We start from the raw sequence: 13,369 nt of genomic DNA, 5'->3' as shown, positions 1-13,369 counted from the left end.
TGACAGAGACACAGATCTGTATGTAAAAACTTTTTTTTAAGTCATTTTCTACTCTAAAACATCACTTTTAGAGCCAGAAACACCTTCAAAGCAAGAGGCAAAAAGGATCTGTTACAAGTGCAAAGAGGATGAAAGTGGCATACGTCATACATAATATTGCCATAGTAACGAGGCGATAAATATAGCCATTCACTGCAAAGTGTGGAGGAAGGATGCAAACAGGCCCCATTTATTAACTCTGAAGTTAAATGTAGTTGAGGCACCCCTCCTAAGTATTGCAGAAGCAGCGGTGACTTGTAAATCCAGTACACCCAGGTTTAAAAAGTGCATCCTTACATGATCATTGATAGCTGGAGTGGCCCAGCAGACTGGCAGGTCTTTATCTTCCCCACCCACTATGGACAACTTTGGCAGGTGGGCAGGACCACCTGCATGTCAATCATCTGGCATCATAATGTCATCAGATGATTGACACCTTTCAGAAGTTCAAAGGAAATTACTATAGAGCAACCTCCTTTGAAGACTGACTCCTGGTGTGCCTGGCTCCCTTTAGCTGAGAGCTAATGGTCGGTTAGAGGCAACCCCTTTGAAATGGTTTTTGGAGCTTAATTTGGCCAACAGACTGGAGGCTCACCATGTCTGAGCTTGGGGCAGGGGCAGGGGGGAAATCAGACATATAAACTACAAATAAGCCCCTTGTTACAGCTTTATGTTCAAGTGGGTGCTTTTTCTGAAAAGTGGAAGAATGCTGGAATAATGATATAATCATATGGCACACATCTCTGATCCCAGTAGGGTGATGTTATCTTAGGAGCCTACTCAGAAATGCACCCCATTCATTGGAACCGAGATATTCAAATAGTTGTGAAATGTGCTGGTAAGGGATGATATTTTTCTCCTTTAAGGCACAGTGTCCTGGTTTTGCCTTGAAAAGAGCTGGAAGTTAAAGAGTTGCACGTACAATCCCTAGAACGAATCAGTCTTTCCTCTATCTGTCTATGGTGTCTCTTGGGGCCCAATCACATAACTAGATCCATAACTAGTTCTCCTATATTAAAAGCAGTTAAAAGCAGCTGGACACTGTGGAGTAGAGCCCTTTCCACTGCACTGTTTTCCAAAATCAAATCCCTCAACCCCACTTTTATTTGCCCTGCTGTGGAAGAAACACACGTACCGTTTAAACGTTTACCTTTTCCTCTATACGAAAAAGCAGCTTTTGGAATTAAGCAGTAGATTTGTGACATGGCTGAAAGGCCACAGCTGGTACCTTGACTTTTGTGTCAGAGTCTGTCAGCACTTAATGCTGCCCATCAGTAGAAGTCATAGAATTGTAGAGTTGGAAGGGACCAGAAGCATCATGGAATGCAGGGGACCCCCTGCAATGCAGGAATCTTTTGCCCAACACGGGGCTGGAACCCACGACCTTGAGATTAAGAGTCTCATGCTCTACAGTGCTATTGGCATAACACCATTGAATAAACCGCAATCACTGAATTCTGTATTGGCCTAAAGATATGATACAGAGATGCTGTGTATAGTGTGATGAGATGATGAAGCATATGATTCTATTTTAGCTGGGAGCATGAAAAATACTTTTTGAGTTGCAGCAGCTACAGCTTGTCTTTTAGAGCCAGGCTCCTTGACTGCAGAACATCCCTGGGTTTGGCTTATCAACGTGTTCCCTTCATTTTTCTCCTCTCAGTCCAATGTACTGAAGTGCAGACCTTTCATAACTGCAACTCAGTTTTTCTACCATTGTGGGAAGGTTGAACTTCCTGGCTACTTAAAAATTTCCTCCACCACCCTTTCGACTTTGTTGCCTCTGCAGGGCTGCTCCATCCCTCTGGCCCCTTTTGTAAACTCTGAGGCTTTACACAAGTAGACCTTTCTGGGAATGGCCAGGATTATGCATGTTTGCAGTGTGTCCTTGGTAGCAAAGAATGCCACACAATGTGAGGAGAGTTCTTGCCAATCTGAGCAATGTGCTTATTAAGCAGTATGTTGGTTCTCATCCAGAAACAAAGGTTCCTTCTATAAACAGAGAGGGGAAATCATTTTAAGAACTTTTTAAGTTTGGAAAGGTGTCTTATATACAAGTTACTCTTTATAAGTAATTTTGTTTTACTTACGTCCTTTGAGCTTCATTTCTTATTTCTCATTGTGTTTTCTCATATTGTTTTCTAACTTATTTGCAATGCATTATTCAGGAGAATGAATATGCTCAAGTTTCTGATACTGACAATAAATGTTTGCCGTGCACGTGCTTTCTTTAAAAAGAAAAAGGAATTGATTTTCTTATTTAAATGTGTTACCCCAAATTCTTAAGTCATATGTTCCTCTTTCATTTATTTTATCTGGGAGCCAGTAGGTGTAAATGATGCTCTTATTCCATTTTTTAAAAATGTAGCGTTGATCATATATTTTACAGAAAGTTCATTTCTGCTCCTCTTCTCTTTAAAGGAGGCACAGTTTTGCCACGGTAACACACACCACCAGATTCAGATTTGACACGCAACTAAAAAAAAAATTCCTCAGAACACTGAATTTGAAGACAAGTTTGGTCAACTTCTGTCTACCTCAGATATGCACTTCAAACATGACACAGGCTATTAAAGATATAGCTTCACCCGTTCTGCATTGCAGGTGACCACAGTTAATCCTGCACAGCACCACGTAGGGGTGATTTAGGGTCATGTATGTGAGGTGCAATGGGACGCAGGTGGCACTGTGGTCTAAACCACAGAGCCTAGGGCTTGCCGATCGGAAGGTCGGTGGTTCGAATCCCCACGACGGGGTGAGCTCCTGTTGCTCTGTCCCAGCTCCTACCAACCTAGCAGTCCGAAAGCACGTCAAAGTGCAAGTAGATAAATAGGTACTGCTACGGCGGGAAGGTAAACGGTGTTTCCGTGTGCTGCTCTGGTTTCGTCAGAAGCGGCTTAGTCATGCTGGCCACATAACCCGGAAAAACTGTCTGTGGACAAACGCTGGCTCCCTCGGCCAGTAAAGCGAGATGAGCGCTGCAACCCCAGAGTCGTTTGCTACTGGACTTAACTGTCAGGGGTCCTTTACCTTTACCTTTATGTGATGTGCAGATTCCAGGAGAACACCAGGTTTATTTATCCTCGAAGCCAGTGGCATTTCTCACACTTATTTACTGAATTTAGCTTGCAACAGTTAATTTGTGCTTTGCTAACAAATGCATTTTATATCCCTTTTAAATGGCATCTAATTACAGTGGTGCCTCGCAAGACGAAATTAATTCGTTCCGCAAGTTTTTTCTTCTTGCGATTTTTTCGTCTTGCGAAGCACGGTTTCCCATAGGAATGCATTGAAAATCAATTAATGCGTTCCTAGGGAAACCGCCTTCAGACCAGGTCCGGGGACAGTCTGTCCCCCGACCTCTTCTGAAGGCTGGGGGGGGGGGGACAAGGGCTTTTCTTCCCACTGCCAGCCTTCAGAAGGCTGTTCTGAAGGCTGGCGGTGGGAAGAAAAGCCCTTCTTCCCACCTCCCGCCCCGCAAGCTCCGGGGACAGGAGGGCTTTGCTGCCGACCGCCAGCATTTTAAAAGCCCCTGCTGTCCCGGGGCGATTTTAAAATGCTGGCGGGCGGGAGCGAAGCCTCTGCTGTCCCGGGGAGATTTTAAAATGCTGGGGGTCGGCAGCGAACGCTTCGCTCCTGCCCGCCAGCATTTTAAGATCGCCCGGGGCAGCGGAGAAGTCTCCGCTGTCCCGGGAAGGCAGGCGGGGGGGAGCAAAGACTTTTGCCCCCCGCCGGCCTTCAGAAGAGGTCCAGGACCTCTTCTGAAGGTCGGCTGTGGGCGAAAGTCTTTGCTCCCGACCGCCAGCAATTTAAAACAGGTCCCCGGAGATTTCCCTATGGGCTTTCGTCTTGCGAAGCAAGCCCATAGGGAAATTCGTCTTGCGAAGCGCCTCCAAAACAGAAAACCCTTTCGTCTTGCGGGTTTTCCGTCTTGTGAGGCATTCGTCTTGCGGGGTACCACTGTACTTAATTAGTGGTTGGGTTTTCTTGGAGTTGAATTTCCGATCCTGCGTCTTTTGACAGTATTCTGTTTCAGACCGTTTAAAAACACAGACCAGTGGAACGGAACAGGTTTGCCACTTTTTCCTTTTCCTTCAACATCTGCATGGCCAGCAGAAATTAAATTGTTGTGGCTTCTCCTGGTGCAGAGATGGAGTAATGGGAAACTCCAGTAAGACCCTTGTCACTGAATGCAGCTTTGCAAAAAATATCTTGGACCCTTTCTTGTGCGTGTAGGTCACCTCAGCATAAGGCAGCACATAAGTAGTGACCTGTGGCAGCTCTGCTGGTCCATTTTTAGAGTTTTGGTGTACATCAACTTTATGGAGTTCTAAAAAACAACAACACAGTGTTTTCCAAACAGAAAGTGCATCCCCAGGTCAATAGTACAATTTCAGGCCTGCATGTTGTTGTTGTTTAGTCGTTTAGTCATGTCCGACTCTTCGTGGCCCCATGGACCAGAACACGCCAGGCACTCCTGTCTCCACTGCCTCCCGCAGTTTGGTCAAACTCATGCTGGTAGCTTCGAGAACACTGTCCAACCATCTCGTCCTCTGCCGTCCCCTTCTCCTTGTGCCCTCCATCTTCCCAGCATCAGGGTCTTTTCCAGGGAGTCTTCTCTTCTCATGAGGTGGCCAAAGTATTGGAGCCTCAGCTTCAGGATCTGTCCTTCCAGTGAGCACTCAGGGCTGATTTCCTTAAGAATGGATGCGTTTGATCTTCTTGCAGTCCATGGGACTCTCAAGAGTCTCCTCCAGCACCATAATTCAAAAGCATCAATTATTCGGCGATCAGCCTTCTTTATGGTCCAGCTCTCATTTCCATACATCACTAATAATCCAGTGCTATCTACTTCTTGCATGGTTTCAAAATGTTATGTCCAGCATCCTATTCTCAAGTGGCCAACCAGAACCCCACAGGCAGCATCTGAGCACAGCAGCCCTCTCTCTCCCTGTGGTTTCCAGCAACTAGTATTCAGAAGCATATTGCCTCAGGCTAAACTGCAACAAGCAAATACAAAAGGCTTGTAAAAACCAATAAGTAAACTTACCTAGGCCTCTAGTTACAGTCCTGGCACAAAGGAGGGCTATTGGAGCATGCTTTCCCTTCACTGGACTGTGATGCTGAATTTCCAGTGTTTAAGATTCACCCCCAAGCATCCTGGAGACTCACACAGCCTCCCTTACATATAAGAGAGACCTCAAGCCATGTTTTTATTTTTTAAAATCTGCGTTGCACTTGAAAATATGCTTGCAATGTCTTATGGGGTGGGATGAAATTTGAGTTACCTTTCAGGTGTACATAACATGCTTGTATCATCTGATGCCATGCAAGAGAAAGTGAATATGGTGTTAGGGTGAGAGGCAAATTTAAATGCAATTGCTTGATTTCAATTTTTGTGTACTTTGTTTTTGTCTAGAATGGTCCGAACCTGCAAATGATAGAAACAGACAGTAAAAGGAGGCCAAGAAACAACAAACATGTTTTAAGTGATGAAGATAAAGATGAGCTCATCCAGCGGTCTCTGCAAGAAAAGGTAACAGTCCACCATGATAAATGATGTGTTTGATGATTTCTCTACTTGTGAAGGTGCAGCTTAAAATGTGTCCAGAGAAGCTGTTACTACAGGTAGCCCATTTTCTGTATCTTGAATGTGGGATGGAGCCAGTTTCTAAGCTCTGTTTGCTAGCTAAGCATGGACCCCTACGTCATGGCTGATGGGGAAGGACAGAGACTTTTCTACTGTTCTGTGTTGTTATGGCAAACAGGAGCATTTGACTAATATGCAGCCAGCCTATTCAGTATGCAAGTTCTTCAGATGTGGATAGAACACTTCAATCATGCTGAGAGATCCTAGTCATATGGGAGGAGCTTGTATTGATTCAGTTTATACTATGCCATTGTTGCCATTCCAATTTTCTTTTGCAAGAAACTAAAAAAGAATAGAATTTTTATTTGTTGACTGAGTCTTTAAATTGGGTGGGTGGAGAGGGGAACCTGGTGTCTTCCATAACTTGTTGAACTAAAACTCCCAGGATGCACTCCTAAGCCAGTGGCTAGAAATTATGTGGTGAGTGGCCCTAGCTAAACTGGCCTTATTGTTCAAACAACAAAACAACCAAAACCCCTGAAGAAGTGTAGAATCCTAAATAGTTGTGATCAAAAGTGTCCTTCTGGACATTCTCAAATTCCGTGAGCTGCAAGCAGTTCCTGTTAAGCACTGCTGTGTGAGTGTTTAAATGACCCAACCAAGCAGACAGAGTAAATAACATACTCCCTCTCACCCCTCCTGAAGAAGCAGCCCTCCCAGTGCTCATTCCATGAGACGGAGACATGTGATCAGACCCTGTTCATGTTGGGTCATTTTGCATGTTCTCCCAGATGTGTTGAGCTGGTCAAAAATTGGCAGCTCCCACACTCCTGGGGCATGTAAAAGTAAAAGAGGGGCATGTAAAAGTAAAAATTGCAGTTTTCCCAAGAACTCACAAATTGTTTTCAAATCATTGAAATCAATGCCTGCCTGTCAATTGGAGTAAAACTGTTGTAACTTCCATAGTTGTAACTTCTCAGTTGCTCACTGTGCATTAAAGAGAAGTTAAGTGAGAGATTTCTGTGTCTTGATGTTCAGTGGTCCAGAAACTGCTGGAAGGTGAGACAAGTATGTTTTCTGAATAGTTGGGTAGAACTATTTTGCTTCTCCCTCGATAAGGGTTATACAGACCAAAGGAAGTTGATTCAGGGAAGAGATCTGGAATACTCTGCAGAAATACTTTCTTGTGTTGAATTGTTAAATGATTTCATGGTTGTTTGTTCATTCATACGTTCAATTCATAACCCATCCTTCCACCAAGAAACTGGTTCTCCCTTTCCCCATTTTATTCTCAAGCACAACTGTAAAGCTTAGAGGCCATGACTGGCCCAACATCACCTAGTGAACTACAGAAACCTGCTGTTATAGGAACTGTGGTGTCTTCCAGAATCATTCAGAAAAAGTATGATTTTATCTCACAAATAGGCAAAGGAATAAAGCTACACATTGAATGAAATTTGGATTTTTGCATCTAAGCACTCAATAGCACCATCTGTTGGAGGCTCACCATAAGTACCTAGCATTTATTATTTCCACTAAGAAGTACAAAGTTGTTACGGCAGAAGTGCTGTTTCAATGGTTAAGGTTGGAATTTAGGGTTGTTAATGTAATATAGAGGCTATAATTTATTGACGCTATGAAAAGACGATGCATCAAAAGAAAAAAGAAGAAACATTTACAAAACACCTTTAAAAACAATGACTCTGAAATTGTCCAGTATTGAAGGAATGTCAGTTTTAAGGAGAAGTATATGCCAGTAATAAATCTTAGCCTGTGTTTCTTTTGCAACATGCATTCTGTCATCTAGACTTGTATGGAGCAACAAGAGTTATAATAGCAATTTATCACAAGAAAAACGGTGCGACTATTGAAAGGGGTTTTAAAGAAGCCACATGGCTTCTAGTACAAATGCTGTGATGTTTCACAGAATATCCTCTTCGACATGGAACTACACTTTGGTGGGTGTAAGGTTGCATGGCACAAGAAAAAAATGCGTATTTGGGAATGCATGGATTAAGGGCAGCATAAAGAGGATTTATTGCCATATACTAGAGTAAAGGTGTCACATTGATGTAAAACGAATTTACTCATCCTGATTAAAGTGCAATAGAAAGACATGACGGTAGGTGGCAGTGAAGAATTGCACTAGAGGAGCGCCCTGTTTGGAGGGGGAATAATATTTTCTTAGCAGTAGCAGGTTATAGTTTGAGTGCTTGCAAAATGTGATACCTTCCAAGCTGAAGCACTTTCTAGAGGGAAATGACCTGGATCACGCACGGAACTGGTTTGTTGCAGTCTAAATTGATTGCACGAAAAGTGCTTTGGTTAGCTGCATCTACCACCCTGGGAATTCTGTGTAAAGGATTTCAAAGCACCTCGTTTGGCAATGCAGAAAACTGCCAAGTGGATCTACTCTTGCAAATTCCCTATCATGATTTTCCTGCAAATTAAACACCTCTGGCTTTTTCCACGAGAATCTAAAAATATAATGCTGAAAATCTCTTTCATTTCAGCGTTATCTTGAAACCTATGAGAACATGTATAAGCTGAAAAATTTATTGAGTAAACGCTACAGGACGTTGTTGGATGAGAAAGTTAGAAAGCAACGAATTCAGATCAAGATGTCTGATCTCAGAGGCCAACAACTTCTTAAACACAAAACGAAAAAGGTAGGAGATGATATTCTGTAGAAGAAAAAGGAGAAGTTGCCTGGTTGACATTTGCCCAATTGAGAATTTGCATTGACTTTGAGGTCTTATAAATCATGGCCACAGAGAGGAGAAAGCTCTTAGAGTCCCCCCCCCACAAGTGTTTTGTTGATTTTGTGCAGAGTTATACAATAAAGTCAACATTACTTTTTAGAGTTGTCTAAGCTTTTCATAAGCGTTCTGTTTGGTCCTGTGCAAAAACGTTTTTGCACGCAGTTCTAGTAAACACTGCAAGCTAGCATATCAGCAGAAGGATTCTTGCTTCAGCCTTTACAAAATGGCAGAATATGTATGTTTCATCATCAAACTACTTCGCTGAAATATGCCTTTATTACAAACAGCAGATTTGCTGCAGAATGGAAGGTTTTCACTTTGATTAGAAGCACATAATTAATGACAACACACTCCTTTTTTGATGCACTAAGGTGTCTTAGGTAACTGCAAAAATTGGGCAACCATACGCCTCCCACGAAGCTCACAAAACCTCCTGGTGCACACAGGGCCTTCAAGGTAGCTCCTTGGAGACCATTGTTCACATTCCAGAGTCGAAATACCCACCCCACCATGCACATGGGAGAAATTGACCGAGGACCCTAAAATCTGCTGAAGATTTTACTTCTTTTTGATCTTGAAAGCCTTTGGGGTACCAGCAGTCCTTATTTTAGCCTCGTGAATTTGTTTATTAGACAAACTACTTCCTTCCAAACTTTGTCTGTTCAATGGTGCCCTGTATTTGAATGAATATTGTTGTTTCACTCTCAGGCAAGAAGGAAGCAGGCTATCAGCAGTTACTGTAACTGCTTTTGAAATGCTTTAATATGCAACCAAAGTGAATGTTTGGCTACCATGCAGCAAACCAGCAGGCAGCCCAGCTCCAACTCTACTGGCATGACTAGTGGTCAGGAATTATGGCAGTTGTAGTCTAGGAGAGCAACAGGTTCCCCATCTTTGCTATATAGTGCTTCCAGTTTGGTCCCTTAGTGAACTTGCAAAGGGGGGGGGGGCTGGAATCATGCTAACTCAGAGTTTTGTAAACTGTTCTGCTTTGTTTATTCTCCATCTGTGCTGACCCACTGGCTTCCTCGGTCTGATGTGCAGAGTACACGGGAATCATTATGTGGTCTTTGGAGTACCAGGTGGCGTAAATGTAGCGTGATTGGAATGGTACCTCCAGGACCTGCCAGAAGGAGGATGCTGTGCTGATAAGCCAAAAAAAAAAAAGAAATCTCAGTGCTTACTGTTCAAAGGAGGACATGGATTCTAGGAACATAAAGGCCAAGCACAAGAACCCGCCATGCAGTTCTTCTATTGAAACTTAACCCTTTTGCCACATATTCACATACAGTACAGTTGTGTTATTTTTAGCACCATTAATTATCATTATTAAATATTTAATTGTTATTTATTATTAATTTCATCTATGACTCACTTCACATGAGTGTAACATAGATAAAACAGTTACAAATATAAAAACAGTGAAAACATTTGCACATGTAAAAACAATTATAAACAAAAAAATCAGTTTAAAATAACAAAAGCACATACATGCCTAATATAAATTCAAATCCAAAACAGATTGGTTATACACATATAGGCTCTGTTCAGAACTCTAAATTGCGGGTGGAGATCATGTGGACCTCCAGAAGTTGCTCAACTCCAATTCCCATCATCCCTGACTCTTGGCTATGTTGGCAAGGATGGATTGTAGTCCAGCAACACCTGCAGTTTCCCAGGTTCTGCATTCCTGCTCTAAAGAAATTCACGTAGGGTAGAGATGGAGTTTGTTGCTGTGATCCCACTGCCACCTTCCCCATAGGCACCCTGTGCAGCTTGAATGTCTGGGGGGAAAGTTTATGTTGCAAAATGAGCTGGTACTTGAATACGTATGGATTACTTGCAGAAGGCCAAACATAGAATATGTACTTGTTGTTTTCACACTATAGTCACAAGCAAAGAACTTGTACTTTCTGACGCACAACTCAGAGAGGCATTTGTGGAGGGGTGTATGTGTTTCTGCTAGCACCAAGCAGTGCAAATAGAACTGTACAAATAGCTTGTGCATCATGTTGCAGAAATGGCAGCACCCCGCAAGATAGTAATTCATATGCTTGTTTTATTTGAGATGCTTGTACATTTTTTATCATGTTCTAAGGCAAATTGCTACATTTCTAAAGACTCCTCTGCAATTTACAGGATTGAGCTTCAAAAAAAAACCCTCCAAACATTCAGGTCATTAAGAATAAATGCCAATTTTTAAATGATGGTGTTTTCTGGTATGTTCAAGGTTTTTAAAGCATTTTATTTATTTTAAAATAAGTTGTTAATTGTGAAGCCTGAGAATCCAAAAATAAAACAAATGAAACTGGTAAACTGAAAACACATTGCGTGCATTGACTAGTTTGGAAGGAATTAAGCACACAGAGAGAAATTGCTTTTTCTGGTTTAACTTTGTATAATATAAGATGTAAATATTGTCATTTAATGGCTGCAATCTTCCTTAGTGTTGAGAGTGCCTATTAAGTATAAATTCAAAATGAATTTCTTCAGCAATGCACATTTGGACGTTCCATATACGTTGTGGGACTTTGATTTTACTTTAAAAATATTAATAACGATATTGCATTTTAAAAGGCTAAAAAGACACTTCCTTCTATTTCTGTTTTCTACTGCCAAGTCAATACATTTCTATTTTTGTGACATCATAAATGGTTATAAAATTAACTTTAGAAAAAACTGTTCCTGTCTGTGCACATTTCTGAAATATTTAAGAACTGAAGCAGGTCAAGCAGAATTGTTCGTCAGGTTTTCACCAAGTATTTAAACAGCCATCACAAATATAGTTGCATGTTTTAAAAAATGAGAATTATTATTCACACCAACTATGCACAGTTTTTGTCCAATTAATCATAATCACACAGGGAAGAAATACATTATATATTCTAAAATAATCTGGAACCGCTATGTTGAAAAGGCAAGTCGGTTTTAAGAGGCTAGATTAGTTTCTAAGCAGACCTGTATAAAAATAAAGAGTTGCTTCTTTCATTTGACTCCACATATGACTCTGAGGAGCAGAGCCTGAGCTTTTTACTGCAAGGTGGGAGGAAGACGCCTTCTGTCTTGAGAAGGCTAATATATCAGGCTGTCTCTACAAACTGATGTTAAAACAGAGACTGTAGGCTTATTAGCATCCTATTAATATGTGCATAAAATGTAGTATGTGTCTCAGCCCAAATACACAGATTGGGAAATCAAAGAGAAATCCTTCACACCTTTTGCTGGCTTCATCCTGAACTTTTATTTATCTTAAAACAACTTCCTTAAGAGAATTTCCTCTTCTAAAGGAAACACTTATCCATATTTAACAGGCAAATTCTGAATTGAACTATCTTTATAGTTGTGTGATCACCAAGAGACCAGAAACTCCTTTAATTGTTATTTTTAATGTTGACATGAATGGAAAAGTCATTTTGAATGACAGTTTGGACTTTGCTTTCATCTGAAAGGAGAATAATAATTTTAATAACAACTTCAGTAATTGCTCTTAAAAAAAGTTTGTCTTTCTTTAGAAAACATCAGAAATAAAGTATATACCATTTCTGAACAAGATTTCTCTTCAAAAAATAAAGCTTCAATAACTTCAGTCAGTGAGAGAAGTCCTGCTGGAGGCAGGGATTGGCCAACAGAAAAGAACTGTTCTAATTTAATTTGAATCTGTTTATGACACAAGGGGTTGTATCAAACAAATTTCTGCTCAGTGTAGACAAACTGAATAGATCTACGTTGGACATGCCCATAAGCCCTAATGGGTCTACTCTCAGTATGACTAACTTTGGATACAACCCATTAGTATGTTGTGTCAAGCATTGCAAATTTCCTTTTGTTTTGAAATTGCCTAGTATTACTATTTATAGTAAACGGTGACAACCAGAACGCTTACTTCATACAACTGCATTTTGTACAGATTTCACTCAATGCATTTTTTTATACAGACAAGTTCATGTTAAGAGTGCTAAAGTAAACTTTGCAGTAACACTGACCCCTGCAGTGGGGAAACAAAAAACATCATATATCTACAAACATGTATCGTGTTTTTGTGTGTGGAACTTGAGATGAGGCTAACGCTTCAAAACAGTATCTGTCTCTGTGTTGAATTTTCCCTTCTCCCATGGGTGGGGGCAGGGGGGCAGCTGCCCCACCCCAGTCAAGTAGATCAATAAAAATACAGTCGTACTTTGGATCCCCAATGCCTTGCAACTCAAATGTTTTGGCTCCCGAACGCTGCAAACCCAGAAATGAGTGTTCCGGTTTGCGAACCTTCTTTGGAAGCCAAATGTCTGACGTGGCTTTGATTGAGTGCAGGAAGCTCCTGCAGCCTTGGTTTTTAAACGTTTTTAGAAGTTGAATGGAATTCTGGAACGGATTCTGTTTGAGAACCAAGGTATGACTGTACTTAACTAACTGAAGTTCTGCCTCCCTAACTTGAAGGCTGCCCCCCACATAAATCCTAGCTACACCCATGCCCTGCAAACACCTGGGCACCTTTACACATGCCGAAACAGCTTCTTTCTATGCTTTTCCCAACCCTACCAAAGGCAGCCAGTGAGATGTGCATGAGGGAGAATAAACACCGGATGATAAAATAGTATGGGAGAGTTAGCCAGGAAATGGGAATCTGTGAACGAAAATACAATTCAGGAGTCGTATACTGCCCTATACCTGTAGATCTCAGGGTGGTTCACGAGGGGTACGGTCCATTGCTCTGGCAGAGAAAGTAATTCAACAGATCATTAGGGGTTCCAGAAACCTCAACTGTATGTAGATGACTTTTACAGTGCTCTCATATTTTCCAGTCTGCCAGAACTCTCTAAAAATCTGTACTTGAGAAAATATTTGGGAAATCAATACAGGTCCCATACAACACATTTGGGACTTCAATGCAGATTGTGGTTGAATGGGCAGCTTTGGTGGGTTGTGTAGTTTTAGTTTGTTACATCGTTAGTGCTGGATGAAACAAGACAGTGTACTTCCAGGG

The 13,369-nt window shown here is 41.5% G+C and overlaps 1 protein-coding gene across 6 annotated transcripts in view; it reads left to right on the top strand.

Moving 5' to 3' along the window:
* Positions 1-13,369, top strand: part of LOC310703826 (uncharacterized protein) — a 48,905-nt gene that overhangs the window by 5,180 nt on the left and 30,356 nt on the right. For 5 of the 6 annotated variants that reach the window (XM_083496546.1, XM_083496545.1, XM_083496549.1 and 2 more), the window contains exons 3-4: positions 5,459-5,575; positions 8,143-8,298. In XM_083496546.1, coding sequence (XP_083352672.1) covers positions 5,459-5,575; positions 8,143-8,298 — 273 coding nt within the window. The remainder of the gene's footprint in view (positions 1-5,458; positions 5,576-8,142; positions 8,299-13,369) is intronic. The other variant, XM_083496550.1, reaches the window with a different exon arrangement.

Source organism: Podarcis liolepis, assembly GCF_965112155.1.
Source record: "Podarcis liolepis genome assembly, chromosome: 3".
NCBI lineage: Eukaryota > Metazoa > Chordata > Lepidosauria > Squamata > Lacertidae > Podarcis > Podarcis liolepis.
This window is presented reverse-complemented; position numbering and strand designations above follow the sequence as displayed.